Source organism: Cervus elaphus, chromosome 18 (assembly GCF_910594005.1).
Source record: "Cervus elaphus chromosome 18, mCerEla1.1, whole genome shotgun sequence".
Lineage (NCBI taxonomy): Eukaryota > Metazoa > Chordata > Mammalia > Artiodactyla > Cervidae > Cervus > Cervus elaphus.
In genome coordinates, this window is record NC_057832.1 from 108151538 (window position 1) to 108174363 (window position 22826).

The window sequence follows — 22826 nt, forward strand, 5'->3', positions numbered from 1 at the left end:
TGGGCATGAATCTTCACTACCATCATGGGCTCCAGAGGTGGGCATGGAACCTCTACAACTAGATTTCCACTACAAAACCCACGAGCAGGCACCAAGGACTGCCCCCACTAACCCAGGAGTGTGTGAACCACAGCCACCCTTAGGAGATCCATGAGCAGAGGAACCACCAGGTAATTTGGTTTTGAAGGCCAGTGAGGCTTGCGTGCAGGAGCTCTACAGGACTGGGGAAAACAGAGATTCTACCCTTGGAGGGCACACACAAGGTTTCACATATACTGGGACCCAGCACAAAGCAGTAACTCCATAGGAGCCAGGGCTGGACCCACCAATCTTAGAGGGCCTCCTGGGGAGGTGGGAGAGGGCTAGGACACTTGTGGCAGAGGCCCCAGAGAATACTAATTGGTGTGAGCTCTCCTGGAGGTCACCATTTTGGCACCAAGACCTGGCCCTATCCAACAGCCTACAGGTTCCAATGCTGGAACACTTCAGGCCAAACAACCAGCAGGTTAGGAACACCCCTATAAGCAGACAGATGGCCTACAGCCATACTGAACACACAGCCACCTCTAAACACACTCCTTGACATGACCCTGCCCAACAGAAGGACAAGATTGAGCTCCACACATCAGTGGGAAGGCACCAGTCCATCCCACCAGGGAAGCCTGTGCAAACCCCAGGACCAACCTCCCCAACTAGAGGGCAGACACCAGAAGCAAGCAGAGCTACAATTCTGCAATCTGGGGAAAGGAGACCACAAACACAGCAAATTAAACAAAATGACATGACAGAGAAATATACTTCAGATGAAGGAACAAGATAAAAAACTCACACACAAAAAATTAAAAGTGTAGACATAGGCAGTTTATGTGAAAAAGAATTCAGAATAACAACAGTAAAGATAATCAAAGATCTCAGAAAGGGAATGGAGGTACAGACTAAGCAGACACAAGAAATGCTTAACAAAGGACTAGAAGATTTAAAAAATAAATGGAAGAAGAATACAGGAACTGCAATGAAAAATACATTGAAAAATGGAAGGAATACAATGAAAAGTAGAATGATAGCACAATAGCACAGTAAATGAGGGCAAAGAACAAATAAGTGAGCTGGAAGACACAGTGGTGGAAATCACTTCCAAGGAATAAAGAAAAACACAATAAAAAGAAATGAGGATACTCTCAGAGACCTCTGGGACAATATTAAATGCACCAACATGCACATCCTTCACCCTATTATATGAAGGAAAGAGAGAAAGAACTTGAGACAATATTGAGATTTGAAGAGATTATAGCTGAAAACTTCCCTAACATGAGAAAGGAAACACTCAAGTCTGGAAGAACAGAGCATCTCATACAAGATAAACCCAAGGAGGAACATGCTGAGACAGATATTAATCAAACTAACAAAAATTAAAGACAAAGAAAAAATATTAAAAGCAACAAATAAGATACAAGGGAATCTCCATACAGTTATCAGCTAATCTTTCAAAAGAAGCTCTGCAGGCCAGAACGGAAGAGCATAATATATTTAAAGTAATGAAAGGGGAAAACCCACAAGCAAGACTACTCTACCCAGCAAGGCCGTCATTCAGATTTGACAAAAGAATCAAAAGCTTAACAAACAAGCAAAAGTTAAAAGAATTCAGCACTACCAAACCAGCTTTACAACAAACCCTGAAGGAACTTCTCTGGGTGGAAAAGAAAAGGCCACAACTTGAAATAAGAAAATTACAAACAGGAAAGCTCACCAGTAAAGTCAAACCTAAAGTAAAGGTAGGAAACCATCCACACACAAATATGATATCAAAACCAACAATTGTGAGAAGAGGAGAATACAAATGCAGAATATTGGAAATGCATGGAAATTAAGAGACCAGCAACTTAAAACAATCTTGTGTGTCATATATATATATAGATACAGACTGTCCAGTACTCTTGCCTGGAAAATCCCATGGAGCCTGGTAGGCTGCAGTCCATGGGGTCATGAAGAGTCAGACACGACTGAGCAACTTCACTTTCACTTTTCACTTTCATGCACTGGAGAAGGAAATGGCAACCCACTCCAGTATTCTTGCCTGGAGAATCCCAGGGATGGCGGAGCCTGGTGGGCTGCCGGAGCCTGGTGGGCTGCCGTCTATGGGGTCACAGACAGTTGGACCCGACTGAAGCGATTTAGCAGACTGCTATATCAAAAACCTCATGGGAGTCATAAACCAAAAATTTACAATAGATGCACATACACAAAAGAGCAATCCAAACACGACATTAAAGATGGATATCAAATCACAAGAGAAGAGAACAAAAGAGGAAGGGAAGAAAAAAGACCTACTAAAACAGATTCAAAACAATCAACAAAATGGCACTAAGAACATACATATCATAACTACCTTAAATGTAAGTGGATTACATGCTTCAACCAAAAGATATAGACTGGTTGAATGGATACAAAAACAATACCTGTATATATGCTGCCTATAAGAGACTCGCTTCAGATCTAGGGACACATACAGACTGAAAGTGAGGGGATGGAAAAAGGTATTCCATGCAAAGGGATATTAAAAGAAAGCTGGAGTAGCAATTCTCATATAAGACAAAATAGACTTTCAAATAAAGACTAAGAGACAAAGAAGGATACTACATAATGATCAAGTGATCAATTCAAGAAGTTTATTACAATTCTAAATATATATGCACCTAGCAAAGAAGCACCTCAATATATAAGACAAATACTAAGATCCATAAAATGGGAAACTGACAGTAACACAATAGTGGGGGACTTTAACACCCCACTTGCACCAATGGGCAGATCATCCAGACAAAAAATCTATATGGAAACACAGGCTTTAAATGACACATTAGACCAGACAGACTTAATATTTATGGAACATTCTATCTGAAAACAGCAGAAAACACTTTCTTCTCAAGTGCACGTGGAACATTCTTCAGGATAGATTACATGTTGGGCCACAAATCAAGCCTCAGTAAATTTAATAAAACTGAAAATCATAGAAGCATCTTTCCTAACCAAAATCTATAAGATTAGAAATCAATTACAGGGGGGGAAAACTGTAAAAATCAAAAATATATGGAGGCTAAACTATATGTTATGAAACAACCAGTGGATCACTGAAGAAATCAAAGAGGAAAAATAAAAAGTACCTAGAGACAAATGACAATGAAAATTAAATGATCCAAAACCTATGGAATGCAGAAAAAGCAGTTCTAAGGGAGATGTTTATAGCAATACAATCTTACCTCAAGAAACAATAAAAATCCCATATAAACACCCTAATCTTACACCTAAAACAACTAGAGAAAGAAGAATAAAAAAAATCTTAAAGTTTTTGAGGAATGGAAAGAAATCATATTAGAGCAGAAATAAATGAAATAGCAATGGAGAAACCAGAAAAGATCAATGAAACTAAAATCTGGTTCTTTGAAAAGATAAGCAAAATTGACAAATCTTTAGCCAGATTCACCTGAAAAAGAGGACTCAAATCAATAAAATAAAAAATGGACGCAAAAGTGTTACAATGGACACCACAGAAACACAAAGGATCATAAGAAGCTACTACAAATAACTATATGCCGATAAAATGAACAACCTAGAAGAAATGGATAAATTCTTTGAAAAGTACAACCTGCCAAGACTGAACCAGAAAGAAATAGAAAATATGAACAGACCAATCATAGATATTAAAAATAAAACTGATTTTAAAAATTCCAGCAAAAGTCCAGGATCAGATGGCTTCACAGGAGATTCCTATCCAATATTTAGAGATGAATTAATACCTATCCTTCTGAAATTCTTCCCAAAAAATTCCAGAGAAAAAAGGAACACTACCAAGCACATTTTATGACACCACCATCATCTCGATACCAAAACCAGACAAAGATATTTTTAAAAAAAGAATATTATGTATCAATATCACTGATGAACACAGACACAAAAATACCCAACAAAATACTAGCAAACTGAATCTGACAATACATTAAAGGATCACATACCATGATCAAGTGGGATTTATTCCAAGGATTCTTCAATATCTGCAAATTAGTGTGATACACCATATTAACAAACTGAAGAATAAAAACCATATGATCACCTCAACAGATGCAGAAAAAGCTTTTGACAAAATTCAACACCTGCTTAGAATGAAAACTCTCCAGAAAGTGGGCACAGAGGGAACTTACTTTAACTTAAAGAAGGCCATATATGACAAACCCACAACTAACATCATTCCCAACAGTGAAAAGCTGAAAGCATTCTAAGATCAGGAACAGGGCAATGATATCCACTTTCATGACTTTTATTCAACATAGTTTTGGGAGTCCTGGCCACAGCAATCAGAAGAAAAAGAAATAAAAGGAATCCAAATTAGGAAATATGAAGTAAAACTATCAATGTTCAGAGAAGACACAATACATAGAAAATCCTAAAGATACTCCAGAAAACTACTAGAACTCAATTAATTCAGTAAACTTGCAGAATACAATCTCTTGCATTCCTATACACTAACAACAAAAGAGTGGAATGAGAAATTAAGGAAGCAATCCTATTTAACATCACATCAAAAAGAATAAAATATCTAACAATAAACCTACCTCAGGAGGCAAAAAAACTGAAAACCATTAATATAAGACACTGATGGAAGAAATCAAAGATGACACAAACATATGGAAAGATATACTATGTTCTTGAATTGGAACAATCAATAGTTAAAATGACTATACTATCTCAGGCAATCTACAGATTCAATCAAACTGAATTCAATCAAATCTACAGATTCTATCAAATTACCAATGGCATTTTTCACAGAACAAGAAAATTTTAACTTTGTATGGAAACACAAAAGGCCCTGAATAGCCAAAGCAATCTTGAGAAAGAAAATTACAGCTGGAGGAATCAGGCTCTCTGATTCAGCCTATACTACAAAGCCACAAATATCACAACAGATGGTACTGGTGCAAAAACAGAAATGTAGATCGGTGGAACAGGATAGAAAGCCTAGAAATAAACCTACACACCTATGGTCAACTAATCTATGAAAAAGGAGGTAAGATTATACAATAGATGGGGCTTCCCTGGTGGTTCAATGGCTAAAACTCCACGCTCCCAATACAGGAGACCATGTTTGATCCCTGGCCAGGGAACCAGATCCCACATGCCCCAAGTAAAAGTTCACACACTACAACTAAAGATTACCCATGCCTCAACTAAAAATTCCACATGCCTCAACAAAGACCAAAGATCCTGCATGCCACCACTAAGACTTGGCACAGCCAAATAAAGAAATAAGTAAACAAAGAAAAGAAAATACAATAGAGAAAAGGACAGTTTCTTCAATAAGTGGTATTAGGAAAACTGGACAGCTACATGTAAAACAATGAAATTAGAATATTTTCTAAAATTATACCCAAAAATAAACTCAAAATGCATCAAAGACCTACATGTAAAACTGGATACTATAAATACTCCTAGAGGAAAACATAGGCAGAACACTCTTTGACATAAATGACAGCAATAACTTTTTGATCCACCTCCAAGAGTAATGAAAATAAAAACAAAAAATAAACAAATGGGACCTAATTAAACTTAAAAGCTTTTTCATGGCAAAGGAAACCATAAACAAAATGAAAAGACAACCCACAGAATGGGAGAAAATATTTGCAAGCGAAGTGACAGACAGGGGATTAATCTCCAAAATATACAAACAGCTCACACAGTTCTATGTTTTAAAAAAAAAAAAAATCCAAAAAAAAAAAAAAGGGCAGAATATCTAAGTAGACCTTTCTCCAAAGAAAATATACATACAGCCGAAACCACATGAAAAGATGCTCAACATCACTAATTATTAGAGAAATGCAAATCAAAACTACAATGAGGTACCACCCCATACCAGTCAGAATGGTCATCACCAGAAAGTCTACAAGAATAAAGGCTGGAGAGGGTGTGGAGAAAAGGAAACCATTTTACACTGTTGTGATAAGTCACTTCAGTCATGTCCGACTCTTTGTGACCCTCTGGAGTAGCACAACAGGCTTCTCTGTCCGTGGGATTCTCCAGGCAAGAATACTGGAGTGGGTTGCCACACCCTTTTCCAGGGAATCTTCCTGACCCAGGATGAAAATTGGTGCAGCCACTAAGGAAAACAATACGGAGATTCCTCAGAAAATGAAAAATGTAATTACCATATGATCCAGCAACCCCAGTCTTGGTGTACAGACTTAGTCTTATATACAAACAAAACCATAATTCAAAAAGATACAGGTGCCTCTATGTTCACAGTAGCACTAGTCACAGTAAACAAAACATGGAAACGACCTAAATGTCCATCTACGATGAATGGATAAAGAAGATGTGGTACATACAGACAATGGAATGCTACTCAGCCATAAAAAGAACAAAATGCCATTTGAAGCAATAGGGATGAAACTAGAGATTATCATACTAGTGAAATCAGAGAATGATAAATATCATATGTGGAACCTAAGTTTTTAAAATGATATAAATGAAGTTATTTACAAAACAGAAACAGACTCACAAATCTTGAAAACAACCTTTTGGTTACCAAAGAGGAAATAAGGAGGGGAGAGATAAATTAGGAGCTTGGGATTAACATACACACACTACCATATATGAGATAGATAACCAGTAAAGACCTACTGTGCAGCACAGGGAGGTCTACTCAATAATCTGTAATAAACTATACAGATTAAGTTATTATGAAAAGAATCTGAAAAAGAATGAATATATGTGTATATATAACCAAATCACTTTGCTGTACACCTAAAACTAAGAATAGTGTAATTCAACCACACTTAAATAAAATTTAAAAATAAATATAAATTTCACAATGTAGAATCATCCTATGAATAATACCATCATTAAATATCATGCTAACAACTGAAGAATTATTCCAATAAAGAATTTTAAATCCATTAAGATATAAAAAGTATACAAACTATGATTATATTTGAGTATACTGTATATGCATATTTATATATATGCTTATACATATAGTAAGGGCTTCATTAACATATTTATATTTGTTGTTATCTCTAGTAAAATATTAGGTACTGATATTTTATTTCTTCTTTGTAGTTTTTGTGTATTTAAAGCAAAAGGGAAAAAAATCACATATTGTCAAAACTGCCTTTGAAATCTCTTAAATCACTGAAAATACAGTAAGTTCAGTTCAGTCTGTCAGTCATGTCTGACTCTTTGTGACCCCATGAACTGCAGCACACCAGGCCTCCCTGTTCAACACCAACTTCCAGAGTCTACTCAAACTCATGTCCATTGAGTCAGTGATGCCATCCAACCACCTCCTCCTCTGTCGTCCCCTTCTCCTCCCAGCTTCAATCTTTCCTAGCATCAGGGTCTTTTCAAATGAGTCAGTTCTTCACATCCAGTGGCCAAAGTATTGGAGTTTCAGCTTCAGCATCAGTCCTTCCAATGAATATTCAGGACCAGTTTCCCCTAGTATGGACTGGTTGGATCTCTTTGCTGTCCAAGGAACTCTCAAGAGTCTTCTCCAACACCACAGTTCAAAAGCATCAATTCTTCAGTGCTCAGCTTTCTTTTTAGTCCAACTCTCACATCCATACATGACTACCGGAAAAAAACATAGCTTTGAATAGACAGTCCTTTGTTGGCAAAGTAATATCTCTGCTTTTTAATGTGCTGTGTCTAGGTTGGTCATAACTTTTCTTCCAAAGAGCAAGTGTCTCTTAATTTCATGACTGCAGTCACCATCTACAGTGATTTTGGATACCCAAAAAATAAACTCTGTCACTGTTTCCCCATCTATTTGCCATGAAGTGATGGGACCAAATACAATAAACAAAAACGTATTTATGAACCAGGCTTCCCTGGATGCTCAGTGGTAAAGAAACTGCCTGCAATGTAACAGACCCAGGTTTCAATCCTTGGGTTGGGAAGATCCTCTGGAGAAGGAAATGGCAACCCACTCCTGTATTCTTGCCTGGAGAATCCCATGCACAGAGGAGCCTGGCGGGTTACAGTCCATGGGGTCGCTAAGAATCAGACACAACTGAGCGACTAACACTTGCACAAGTGCATGATTCACTTTTGTATCTTTGACAACATAGTTTCTCAGTAAATTTATTGCTTACTAGGAATCACTTAAAGATTTTATTAAATTGTGTTCCCTCCCTGTTATTTGACCTGAGGCCAAACTATGGTGGAGGTAATGAAGATAATGGCAACCTCCTTCAAAAGGTCCCATGCACTCACTGCTACACTCAGTGCCCCCAACCCTGCAGCAGGCCACCACTGACCCACGCCTCTGCTGGAGGCTCCTGCACACTCACGGGGAGGTCTGCGTCAGTCTCTTGTGGGGTCACGGCTCCTTTCTCCTGGGTCCTGGTACACACAAGGTTCTGTTTGTGCCCTCCAAGAGTCACTTTCCCCAGTCCTGTGTAAACTCTGGTGGTTCTACGGTGGGACTAATGGTGACCTCCTCCAAGAGGGCTTATGCCATACCCTGGTCTACTGCACCCAGAGTCCCTGCCCCTGCAGCAGTCCACTGCTGACCTGCACCTCCTCAGGAGACACACAAACACGGTTCTGTCTCAGTCTCTGTAGGGTCCCTGGGTCCTGCTGCACACAAGGTATGTTTGAGCCCTCCAAGTGTCTCTGGCAGGTATGGGATTTGATTTTAAATCTAATTTAATCAAATCTTTAAATTGGATTAAAGATTTACTTATCATGGCCCCACCCATTAGAACAAGACTCAGTTTCCCCCTCAGGCAGTCTCTCCCACTAGGAAGCTTCCATAAGCCTCTTATCCTTCTCCATCAGGGGGCAGACAGACTGAAAACCACAATCACAGAAAACTAACCAATCTGATTAAATGGACCACAAGCTTGTCTAACTCAGTGAAACTATGACCCATGCCAAGTAGGGCCACCCAAGATGGACAGGTCATGGTGAAGAGTTCTGACAAAATGTGGTCCACTGGAGAAGGGAATGGCAAACCACTTCAGTATTCTTGCCTTGAGAATCCCATGAACAATATGAAAAGGCAAAAAGATAGGACACTGAAAGATGAACTCCCAAAGTCGGTAGTTACCCAATATGCTACTAGAGATCATTGGAGAAATAACTCCAGAAAGAATGGAGAAACAGAGCCAAAGCAAAAACAACACCCAGTTTTGGATGTGACTGATGAAGGAAGTAAAGTCCAATGCTGTAAAGAGCAATATTGCATAGAAACCTGGAATGTTAGGTCCATGAATCAAGGAAAATTGGAAGTGGTCAAACAGGAGATGGCAAGAGTGAACATTGACATTTTAGGAATCAGTGAACTAAAATGGACTGGAATGGGTGGATTTAAATCAGATGACCATTATATCTACTACTGTGGGCAAGAATACTTTAGAAGAAATGGAGTAGCCATCATAGTCAATAGAAGAGTCTGAAATGCAGTACTTGGATGCAATCTCAAAATGACAGAGTGATCTCTGTTCATTTCCAAGGCAAACCATTCAATATCACGGTAATTAAAGTCTATGCCCTGACCAGTAATGCTGAAGACGCTGAAGTTAAATGGTCCTATGAAGACCTACAAGACCTTCTACAACTAACACCCAAAAAAGATATCCTTTTCATTATAGGGGACTGGAATGCAAAAGCAGGAAGTACAAAGACCCTCTTGAAATTATGCTTCTTGAAATCAAGAATCTTGTGGTGGCATGCTGCCAAATGTTTAACAGGCTTTCCAAAAACAGTCCTAATATAGTATTTGCCTGTGGCCATGGGATAAATACCACCACCATGCTAATTTCAAGCTGCAATGTGACATCAACTAGCTTGCAAAATTACTCCCTAAAAATTGAACAGTTTTCACAAGCCAAGGCAGGCCAGTTCTGGCACACCACTGGAACCTGGTCTGGCTTATTTACTGCTGTAAGAGAACAATGCCAGGCATGCAGTAAACATGCAACAAATGTTGGTTGAATATTAAACTGGAATAAATTCTTTCTTTTTTTTTTGGCTGAGCCTCATGGCATGCAGGATCTTAGTTCCCAGACTAGGGATCAAACCTATGCTCCCTGCAGTAGAAGTACAGAAGTCCCTTGTAAATCCTTGCTTCTATACTATCAATTATAGATTGTAGCTTATGGAGTCCCTTTTGGCATTCTAACTGCCAAACTGTGAAGTGAGTACCTAGAGTTTGTAGAGAATTATGCTGAAAATAACTTGTCAAATGAGTCACCAAAGTAAATGAAAGACAAAAGAAAGAGGAGGAGAGAGGGAAGGGGAGGAGGAGAGAGGGAAGGGGAGTTGGACGGAAAGGAGGAGAAGGAAGGAATAGAAAGAAAAGTGAAAGTAAAGCCAAACTCCTCATTGGCTGCCACACCTCTCACTGGTCCACAGACCAATGACACTGGATTCCCTTTGTTAAAACTATAGGTGATGAATCTCATATTAAGAATCAGAATTTCTGGGTGAAGTCAAGGAATCTTCATGTTAAAAGTTACCCTAGTAATTCTGATATGCACCAAAGTCTGACAACCACGTCCAAGGGTACACTGACTGATGAACTTATGAGAGTGACACCAAGCTCTACTGTCTGCTTGGAACAGTCCACCCCACCCCAAACCCCAGGCAAATATTCTACAAGCAATCAAATCTTCCTAGATTCTAACTTCCCATTCTAAACCTGGTAAGGAAAACAAAACATTCCAATTTCATTGTGATCAAAATAATTCAACTAGACCTAAAAAGTAGTTTTGTTGTTGAGAAATACTTGTTTGAATATTTAGTATCTTGCATTGTCAGGGGACGTTCAACTTTAAGGGATCCAATATGTTATTTTCTTCTTTTGTGTGTCGTTTCTCAAGGACTCTCTATTCTTTATCAGTTTCTGGAAAATAGGAATGAGCAGAGCTCCATGCAGTTCTCAGGACTGAGATCATGAGAAAGGGCACCTGCTTGGATTCCTTTCAGTGACTCCCTTTGGTGACCTTTTACTTAATGGTAATTTATTCAGTTATGCCCCTCTTACTCAGGATATGGAATGCTTTCTGGCCGTTTGAAGATTGTTATTTGCTTGGCTTTGTTTTTGCTCAATTTTTTTTACTGCCTAAAGCTGCCTTGTATGAAGATATATGAACATGTGTTTCTGAAAATAAAGCACCCTTGTTTCACTCAAGACTTGGGTCCCCTGCATCCTTCTTCTTGTCTGACTCCAGTCCCTAGGTCCCAGTCTACAAAGACCATGACAAGTGGCGCCCGAACAGGGACCTGGTGAACGTCCTTGGCAAGTTGACAGAGTGACTGTTAGGACCTATGGAGGTCGGTAAGTGCAGGGTTATAGGACAAATGGCTGGAAAGCCCCACCACTTTTCTACTATACTTCATCATTTATTTAAGGTTCAAGGACTTTCGGTTTCACATCAACAGATAGAGGCTTGTCTCCAAACAATGGTTAAATACAATCCCTGGTTCCCTGATGAAGTCAGTTTCAATTTAGAAATTTGGAACCAGGTTAAAGAAAATGTTGAACAAGCCGCAAGATGGGGAGGAAATATTCCAATAAATTTCTGGCCCTTGTGGGCTCTCATTAAAGCCATGATCTTGCATTTCAAGGCTGATTTCGTCAACAAGCAAAACACTCATTATACAAATATAAATCAGATGATAAGACTTTACAGAAGGCCCAATTAGAGCAACATAAAATGTTTCAAAACTTTCCCAACATCCCTGCTCCAGCTGTCCCAAGCACTCCTCCTCCTCTTGTAATTGGCATGAAACCGAAGGTCCCCTCAATTAGAGGACAAAATGAATCTGATGATGATTCTTCTGATGCTCTCACTGACACTAAAGCCAACAATACTTTTTTTGATGAAAATGATAAGCCCCTAACACACACTTGTATTTATGAAAACAGACAATCCACTCATTCTCCTTCATGGTGAAGGCTTTCTGATTTGCTGACTTTGCAATCTTGAGTCTCTGAGTCCGATGATCTTTTTGCCTTTCCTGTGTTAGGAAATGTTTATGCTCAAGGGCAACTAATACCTCAATATGAAGGTACTGATTTTTCTCATATGCAACAGATGAAAAAGGCTGTAACTATATACGGCCTCATTCACCTTTTACTAAAGAATTTCTAAATGCTATGGCATCTTCTATTGGAAATTTTATTCCTTATGATTGGTGAATTTTGATAAAAGCTCTTCTTAAACCAGAAAAATAGCTTCAATGGATAATGTGGTTTCATGATGTGACCCAAAATCATGCCAATTCTAATGCTCGAGCTGGCACTCCCTAAAACCAAATTACTTTTAAAATGTTAGCCAGTATGGGGCAATTTGATTCAGTGAAAGCTCAGACACAATGCCCTCGTTTGTTGCATGAACAATTGAAAGAAGGTGCCCTTGAAGCTTGGGATTGAATTACTCCTCAAGGGGAACCTAAAAGTAACTACACAAAGATATTACAAGGGCCTAATGAAGCCTATGCTGATTTTTTAACTAGACTGGGAGTTGCTATCTCCTATAATGTTGTCAGAGACAAGAGTGCAATTAGAAAAACTGCTTGCATATGAGAATTAAATCAGGAATGTCAGAGAGCCATCGCTCCAATTCATGAGACCAGGAATGTTATTATTTGAAGGCTTGTCGCAACTTAGGATCAGAAACTCAGAAAATGCAAATGTTATCTGAAGCAATGGCTGCTGCCTTTAAAAAGGGGAATGAAGGATGTTTTGTTTGTGGAGATAAGAGCCATTTAAAAAAGGATTGTCCTACTGGAAATAGAACTGCCATATGACCCAGCAATCCCACTCCTGGGCATACACACCGAGGAAATCAGATTTGAAAGAGACACATGTACCCCAGTGTTCATCGCAGCACTGTCTATAATAGCCAGGACATGGAAACAACCTAGATGCCCCTCAGCAGACAAATGGATAAGAAAGCTGTGGTACATATACACAATGGAATATTACTCAGCCATTAAAAAGAATTCATTTGAATCAGTTCTAATGAGGTGGATGAAACTGGAGCCCATTATACAGAATGAAGTAAGCCAGAAAGAAAAACACCAATACAGTATACTAACACATATATATGGAATTTAGAAAGATGGTAACAATAACCCTATATGCAAGACAGAAAAAGAGACACAGATGTATAGAACAGACTTTTGGACCCTATGGGAGAAGGCAAGAGTGGGATGATCTGAGAGAACAGCATCAAAACATGTATATTATCAAGTGTGAAACAGATCGCCAGTCCAGGTTGGATGCATGAGACAAGTGCTCGGGGCTGGTGCACTGGGATGACCCAGAGGGATGGGATGGGGAGGGAGGTGGGAGGGGGGTTCAGGATGGGGAACACATGTAAATCCATGGCTGATTCATGTCAATGTATGGCAAAAACCACTACAATATTGTAAAGTAATTAGCCTCCAACTAATAAAAATAATTGGGAAAAATAAATAAATAAAAGTTTCCCCCAACCCCCCCAAAAAATAAAAATCGAATTACCATTTAAAAAAAATTTTTAATAAAATCAAAAAGGACTGCCCTAACAAACACACAGAAAAAATTAAAACTACTAAAAAAACCTCCAGGAGTCTGCCCTCAATGTCATAAAGGGGTACACTGGGTGAAAAAAATGTCAATCTAAGTATGATGTTGAAGGGAACCCTATTTAGGGAAACTCAAAGATGGGGACTCCCTGGGTCCCCATCGACAAAAACGAGGGGCAAACTCCATCTTTTCCCTCAAATCTTCAACATCCAGCAATGCTGCCGTTGATATATCAGCCCTAAATGATTTTCTTCTTTTTCCTCAAGCAGTCCCTTCTAGAATACCTACTAGACTTTATGGACCCCTACCCTCACAAACCTTCGGCCTTATACTTGGCCAATCTAGTCTGACTTCTAAAGAAATTACTATTCACCCTGAAATAATTGATTCAGATTACAAGAAAAAAAATTCAAATTATGATGTCATCTCAGATACTATGACAATTCAAAAAGGGGGACAAAATTGCCCAATTACTTCTTTTACTTTACATTTCTATTAACTCCTCTAATGGTATACAGACAGGTAGACTTGGTAATACAGATCAAAAGCAGTCCTTATGGACATCAATAGTATCTGAATATGTACAACCAAATATAAATATCAAAATTAATGGCAAAACATTTTCTGGTCTTCTTGATACTGGATCTGATATTACCATTATTTCCAAACATTTATGGCTCTAATATTGGTCTATACAGAGAATTTCTTGCCAAATTGCAGGAATTTTTCAAAGCAAAATACAAGAGGTTTATCAAAATGTCCAAATATATCCATATGAGGGACCAGAAGGCCAGCCTGCAACATTACAACCTTATGTGATAGATGCACCCCTTAATTTAATAGGAAGAGATTTACTTATGCAATGGCAAACTCAAATATATATTCCACATTTTTCCTAGGGGTCACTGCTCATTTAACAAACAATACAATTATTAAAATAACTTGGAAAAATGACAAGCCTATTTAGACAGAGCAATGGCCCCTTACAAAAGAGAAATTAGAGGCTGCTAAGGAACTCATAGGTACGCAATTGAAATTAAAACATATTGAGGAATCTTGTTCCCCTTGGAATTCTCCCATTTTTGTAATAAAAAAGAAATCTGGCAAATGGCGTCTTTTAACAGATCTTCGAAAAGTTAATACATCTATGAAATCTATGGGTGCATTACAACCAGGAATTCCATCACCTACCACTATTCCTCAAAACTGGCATATTATTATTATAGATTTACAGGATTGCTTTTTTACTTTACCTTTACACCCTCTAGACCAAGAGAAATTTGCTTTCTCTCTTCCTTATCATAATTATATCGGGCCTCATAAATGGTATCAATGGACTATGTTGCCTCAAGAAATGATGAATTCTCCCACCATGTGTCAATATTATGTAACCAAAGCCCTTCAACCTGTAAGAAAACAATTTCCTGACTTTCTTGTTATTCATTATATGGATTATATATTGTTTTCAGCTCCATCTATTTTAGAAACTCAACAGATGTTTGACATAGCTCAACAATGCTTAAAAGCTTCTAAATTAATCATTGCCCCTGAAAAGATTCAAACATCTACACCTGACTGTTAAGATTTGTTAATAGACAATATACTCCCCAGCTAACACAGATTCATGTTAATAAATTATCAACCTTGAATGATTTTCAAAACTGTTAGGCGATATAAATTGGATTAGACCCTCTTTAGACATTACAAATTATCAACTAATTTATTTAACACTTTAAAAAGAGATCCTGATTTAAATAGCCCTCATTCACTTTCACAAGAGGCACAAGAAAAACTGCTTAATACAAAATAAATTGCAAAAACAATTTCTTACTCGTATTAGACTTGATTTACCTCTAGAATTATTTATACTCCCCTCTCTCCATTCTCCCACAGGACTTCTTACCCAACAAGAATACCCAATAGAAAGGATCTATACCCATTTTAGAGGGACAAAGTCACTTACACCGTATCTTGATTTGATCACTCTAATCATTATCAATGGAAGAAATAGAGCTAAGACTCTAATCGACTCCGATCCTCATAAAATTGTAGTACCTATTAATAAATCTCAATTCGAGAACACATTACAAACTTCTACCGATTTCCAAATAGCCTTCCTGGAATATTTTGCAGAAATTTCATTTATCCTTCTAACAAACTCTGGAATTTCTTCAAAAATACTGAATTTATTCTCTCTCACATTGTCACATCACAACCTATACCTCAAACTGATGTTTTCTATATAGATGGGACTATAAATGCCAAAGCCTCATTCTGGTCTCTCAAAGAATATAGTCTTTTATACTAAATCTCACTCTGCTCAAAAAAATGAATTATATGCTCTCATTCAGGTTATTCACCTACATTTATATTCTATTAATATAGTTTCTGACTGCTTATACTCAGTTTTTGTATTAAGAAATATAGAAACTTCTACCATAAATTCTAATCAATCTATTATCCAACAACTTTTTCTTGAACTACAATCTATTGTTGAGAACCGCACTTCCCCCATTTATCTTACCCATATTCAAACACATTCTTGTCTTCCTGGCCCTATGGCTCATGGCAATGAACAAGCTGACAAACTTGTCTCTTTTGCTACTCCTGAAGAGCAACATGTTCTATTACACAATAATGCTGACTCATTACATCAAATTTGGAAAATTCCATACCGACACGCTAAAGAAATCATTAATAATTGCTCTACTTGTAGGACCCTACATCTTCAACCCATTGCACAAAGTATCAATCCTCAAGGATTACAACCCAATGAACTATGGCAAATGGATGTAACTCATTGCCCTGAACTTTCTCCCTCTTCCTTCTTACATGTCTCAATCGATACAAATTCTTCTTTTATATGGGTCACACCTCCCTGAGGTGAAACTACACAACATGTTATAATCCACCCATTAACTTGCTTTACAATAATGGGAACACCTAGTTCTATAAAAACAGACAATGGCCCTACCTATATTTCTAGGCAATTCAAACAATTTTTGCAATCATTTTCTATTAAACATGTTACAGGTATTCCTTATAATCCACAAGCACAGGGCATAGTTTAACAAGCACATCACACACTGAAACTACAAATAAAAAAATTTTTAAAGGGGGAATACACAGGAACACTTATATCTTCCTTATCCAGAGCAGACTTTACTAGATTCCAACACAATATATTCTTTAATCCTATAACTACTGTTAATACAGCTTTATTTGTTTTAAATTTTTTAAACTTACCGCAAGGAGACATTTTGACAAAAGCAGAAAAACATTTCGAGGCATTGAAGGATACCTCCCTTCCTCTGCCCATTTGGTATCAAGACAGGTTGACTAAACAATGGAAATCTGGAAAATTAATATTACAGGGAAAGGGGTATGCTTGTATTTCTCCAGATGGATCCAACGAAATCAGTTGGCTCCCTCTTTGGAAGATCCACCCCAGGGGAGCCACGGGCATTCAAGATAGAGAAGAAACAGCAAAATCCCCAGGAGGAGGAGTTTCCAGTACAAGCCATGGCGGCTTTAAAAATTTCCAAGAAATACCACACTCGACATCATTGACCTCATGATCTCCCTACTTGGGGACAGATAAAAACCCTTACTAATCAAGCTGAAAATCTGGTTTCTCAACAGGGAACGCCTCGGAATCCTGAAAATATTTTTGTCGCTATGCTTGCTTTTGCTTCCCCCGCTCAGGCTGACTTGATTAATACACTTACTGGGCTTATATACCTAACCCCCCTTTATTGCAGGTTACAAAATGGACAGTTATAGGACCGATCATATCCGCCAATGACTCAGTACATATGCCTCCTCCTTGGAGCTTGGAGGGGCCCTCTCATCCTGAGGAAGAAGGAAGACCAACATTTCTCTAGGCTATGAAATCCTTCCTTTATGCATAGGCCCAGCAGAATTATGTATTAATGTTAGTTGACAAACATGGGCTTTCGTCCTGCCTCCAAAAAAGAACTTCCGCACATTGTTTAGACTGTTTACTGCCCTGTCCTTTTATGAGAACCATGTCAATACTACCAAAACTCTAGGAAAAGGACAAAAGTTGGAATGTAAGGGGTTTACTTATAAGGATTTTGAATATACTCCTGTTTATTGAGACAGTTGTCAAGGTAAATCAGGGAAATTAATGGTTGTGGCCAATTACACCATTGTTGACTGGGGACCCCATGGTATGTGGTTATCTAACTGCTCAGATGATATTAACAGTTCTATGTGTGATTATGTTACTCAAGTAGCATGGAAGGTTACCAACAGTTCAATGGAACACCTCCATGACAAAGGACTTCTTGGCTGGCTTGACAGGGGAATATTACCTCCTTGTCCTCAAATCGTCCTCAATAAACAAATTGGGCCTGAACAGTGGGACATCTGGAAACTTGCTACAAGTACTGAAAAACTTGGAACTTGGACTGGATATTTCACAGGGACCAGTCATAGTCATAGTAACTATTCCTTCCATTACAATCATTCATATTTTATACAAGCTTGTGTTCCCCTTCCTTTTGTTATAGCCATAGGAAACTTACAATTTAATAAGAATTTACATCCTGTGACTTGTATAGATTGCAAATTGTATACCTGTCTTAATTCCTCTATTTCTCTAAAAAAACAAATCCCTTTTGATTCTTCAATCTCAACGTAGTCTGTGGTTGCCAGTAGATCTCCAACGACCCTGGAAGAAGGGTCCCATGGCAAGACTTGCCTCCCAGTTACTCACTAAATTACTCCGACGATCTAAGCAATTCATTGGATGGTTGATTCTTGGCATTTGGGGGTTAATAGCCATTTGCACCACTGCTGCTGTCACAGACATTGCTTTACAAACTTCAATTCAAACACAAAACTTTGTTCAAAATTGGACTAAAGATGTTCATACTATATGGGTCACTCAGGTTCAGATAGATGGAAAAGTTCAAGATAAAATTCAGGAATTAAAAGCAGCTATCCAATGGGTTGGAGATCAATTATTAGATTTACAAAAACAAGTATTATTAAATTGTGATTGGAATTCTAAATTTTGTATCACTCCTGTTTGGTTCAACCATAGTGCTTACAATTGGGAACAAATCAGATTTCATTTGCAAGATATACATAAATGCACAATTGTTGCAAAAGGAAATCCTTGAAACCTTCTCTAAGAGTCTACCCTCTTCCAACAATTTGGAAACCTTAGCTGAGCAGCTAGCTGATCAATTATCTGGGCTAGACCCTCGAAGATGATTTCAAAGCATTACACATAGTATTGGATCTGGAACTATAATGCTGATAATTATCCTGGTGCTTATATTTGTAATATACCAATACCTTTCAACCAAAATTGTTCAAACTAAACAAACTCAATTGGTCAGGGCCTTTTTCACAAAAGTATCTACAGTCACCCCCAATTATGAAAAATAAAAAGGGGGGAATTGTCAGGGGACGTTCAACTTTAAGGGATCCAATATGTTATTTTCTTCTGTGTGTCGTTTCTCAAGGACTCTCTATTCCTTATCAGCTCCTGGAAAACAAGAACGAGCAGAGCTCCATGCAGTTCTCGGGACTGAGATCATGAGAAAGGGCACCTGCCTGGACTCCTTTCAGTGACTCCCTTCAGTGACCTTTTCCTTAAAGGTAATCTATTCAGTTATGCCCCTCTTACTCAGGATATGGAATGCTTTCTGGCCCTTTGAAGATTGTTATTTGCTTGGCTTTGTTTTTGCTCAATTTTTTTTTACCGCCTAAAGCTGCCTTGTATGAAGATACATGAATATGCCTTTTTCTCAAATAAAGCACCCTTGTTTCACTTGAGACTTGGGCCCCCTGCGTCCTTCTTGTCGACTCCAGTCCCCAGGCCCCAATCTACAAAGACCGTGACATTGCATTGATTGTTACTGATCATTGTTACTGTTATTAGCTAACACTTACTGAGGGCTTGAGCAAGTGTTAGTCGCTCAGCTGTGTGACTGTTTGCGACCTCATGGACTGTAGCCTGCCAGACTATTCTATCCACGGAATTCTCCAGGCAAGAATACTGGAGTAGGTAGCCATTCCTTTCTCCAGGAGATCTTCCCAACCCAGGGATCAAGCCCATGTCTCCCTCATTGCAGACAGATTCTTTACCCTCTGAGCTAGCAGGGAAGCCCAAAAGACTCTATTTCTAAAGTCTGGAAAACCAACTATACCTCAGTGTGATCAACAGGATCAATATGTTACTACTGCCGTTCACCATTTTGTTCTTTTCTGAAATGGTAAAATAATAAGTACAAAAGAACTCTGAAAAGCAAAATTGCAAGACCAAATCTGCCCTCATTTTAAATTAAGACAAGGTGGGTACTTCCCTGAGGGTCCAGCGATTAAAACTCCACCTTCCAAAACAGGGGACTTGAGCTCAACTCCTGGTGGGGGAACTAAGATCCCACATGCCAAGGGGCTAGAGAGTCTGCGCTAAAGCTAGAGAGAAGCCCTCACGCCACGATGAAAGATCCCAAGTGCTGCAACTAAGACCCAAGGCAGCCAAAAATAATAAAACTTTCAAATAAATAAAGATGAGCAGGCAAAACATGCCCAAGATAGTCTTAAGAAAAGTGGTAGCAAAATCCTCTGTTAAATAATAGGAAATACACATTACAGTCTGCTCAGCCCACGTTAACCCAAAACTTTCTCCAAAAACTGCCCATCCCCGGCTGCTTCTGTGCATAAGCCTGACTCTTGGCTGCAACTGATGTAGCTCAAGTATGAACACCTGACCAGGCCTGGCCAGTAGGATGCAGGGAGAGCATCTTTCTGGGTTTTAGAGAGCACATTGGTATCTTCTGGTAGCTGGATCTAAGGAGAGATGTTTGGAATTTGTAAGGCAGCAAGGTCCATAGGCAAGCACAGCACACTGGTCTTGAGGGCACACAGCCTGAATGCTCAATGACCACAGGGCCTAGACAAATGTGAGGAGGCAGAGCCTGGGTCCCCAACAAGGCTCACAGCCTGGATCAGGCCCACCCAGGGCCCAACCCCACTCTTGTTTTTGGCTGCAGCCAGGTCAGGCTGATTTCCACTTCTTGTAGCCAAACAGAATGACCAGTGCCGAGGGGCAAGGTGTTTGGTCCCTCTGAGGAACCACGACCATGTGGGTTACTGTATCTGCCTGATTCCCTCCTGACACAAGGGCCCCCCCATCATGGTCCCGACCACCTCTGGATTTTCTCCCAGCCTGCAACTGGTTTGCCTGAGTGCCGGACTTGCCCTTCCCAGGGCCACCTCGCCGCACCCTGGTTCAGCCTCCCCGCACGTTTGTGTTCTGTTTTTCAATTGCACCCTTGACAGCAGAGTTGGAGCCCACTGTCACTCGACGACTCCAGCTCCCTGGATCATCCATGTCTTTGGCATCTTCTGCTAACAATGGCCAGCAAAATCCAAACCCTTCATATGACGCAATACATGCTGTTGACTGGAAGCATTGATTTAGCCTCTTTTCCCACCAAATTCACCAATGAGAAAACAGCACCTCAAGGAAACTCATGTAGACAAACCTTTGGTTAAACCCTTAACCTGAAGGGACCCAGGCCACTGTTTCCCCGCCTCCCTTAGACATATCCATCCTCCTACAGAGACCGCTGGGCTGTACCTGGGATATAAATGGTGCCACCATTGCTCCAATGCGACAGAGGGAGCCGCTGGTCCCCATCCCCAAAGCACGCATCATCGTGGGGTAGACCTGCATGGGGGCAGTGGAGAAAGCATCAGTTTAGAATCCTCCTTTCCCAAGTCCTCTGTTCTTCCCTCCCTGGGTCAGGCTTTGATAATATATAAAAGGCCAAATAGTCTATATAGATAGGAAAAGAATAGAAGATGTTCATTTTCTCAGGTATACAACTTTGAATTTTAACACTATCAGGTAATAAACATTTAGAAATCATCCTTTCAGTGAGCAAATTCCAAAATATGTGTTTAATATTCCAAATGTGATTTTAGAAAGCTAAACTTTGGAATCAGATAGAGTTCCACCTTAGAGCTATAAACATATAAAGGAGGTTCTACTGAATGGAAAGAAAATACGCCCCAAATAATAACAATCCAAGCAAATCTTTAATATAGATACAGTGAATTGACTGAAGTGTCAGATACAAACTACACCATCCACCGTTTTTGCATTGCAAAACCATATGGCACAGCCTGCTTTCTTTCATTTATAGCAAGACCTCATTAATCTGCAATGCAGGAGACCCAAGTTCAAACCCTGGGTCAGAAAGATCCCCTGGAGAAGGAAACGGCAACCCACTCTGGTATTCTTGTCTGGAAAATTCCATTGACAAAGAAGCCTGGCAGGCTACAGTCCATGGGGTTGCAACCCTTGGACATGACTTATTGACTAAACCACCACCAAAAATCTGTACTTTATTGATACAGAATCCTTGATAGGCAAATATTTAATAAAGAAGATTATAGGAGAATATGTAGGGAGAATATATGAAAGAATGCTTCTTAATTTTGGAAAATTTTCTCTGAATGCTATGTAGTACTGATCAGTTTTTATCAATTCACCAAAGTAAAGCATGTGACCTCTCTACACACCATCTGTCAGATGCAACAAGATGCTATCCTGCCCCAGGGGAAACCGCTATATTTATAAAAGATGACCTAGGGGTTGAGTGCCTTTTCCTGGAGTTCTTTTTTTGTGGAAAATGAGGTTACTGGCTATTGAAAACAATGGATTCAGATACATATAGATGACCTTTGCTCTAATATCAATATTTTTGTGTTTTGACAATTCTAGGAGATGAAATAATTCAAGACATCTTTGATTTTTTTTTAAGCCATAAGTATCAGGGGAAAAATACTTAGAAACAACCCTTTAAATGAACACATTCCAAAATGTTAAATTGAATATTCCAAATATAATTTTAGAGGTACGCCACAATACATATAGACCTTTAAGTTTACAAATTGACAATAATTTAGAAGATTTTGTCAATGGAACCAAATGGAGTATATGTACTGATATATGTCAAATATGTTATAATTTCCTATTGTTAATCTGCATGAGAGGAAAAGAATATTTTTTTCCTGTAGCTTTAATGATTTTGATATGTAATATCTGTATTTTGAACAGACTTTTACCTTTCCTGATATGAAAATGAATGCAGCCTTAGCAGTCCCTACAGTACCACTTTCTTTAGCTCAAAGAAAAACAAAGCCAGTTAAAATACTGTTTCCTATTCAGACATTGCTTATTTCTAGGAATGTTTGCTCTTTAAACTGGGGC

General features: G+C 38.9%; 1 protein-coding gene across 1 annotated transcript in view; it reads right to left on the reverse strand.

The window, feature by feature from the left end:
* Positions 1-22826, reverse strand: part of SVOPL (SVOP like) — an 83810-nt gene that overhangs the window by 22143 nt on the left and 38841 nt on the right. The window contains exon 14 of the mRNA XM_043873435.1: positions 21189-21278. Coding sequence (XP_043729370.1) covers positions 21189-21278 — 90 coding nt within the window. The remainder of the gene's footprint in view (positions 1-21188; positions 21279-22826) is intronic.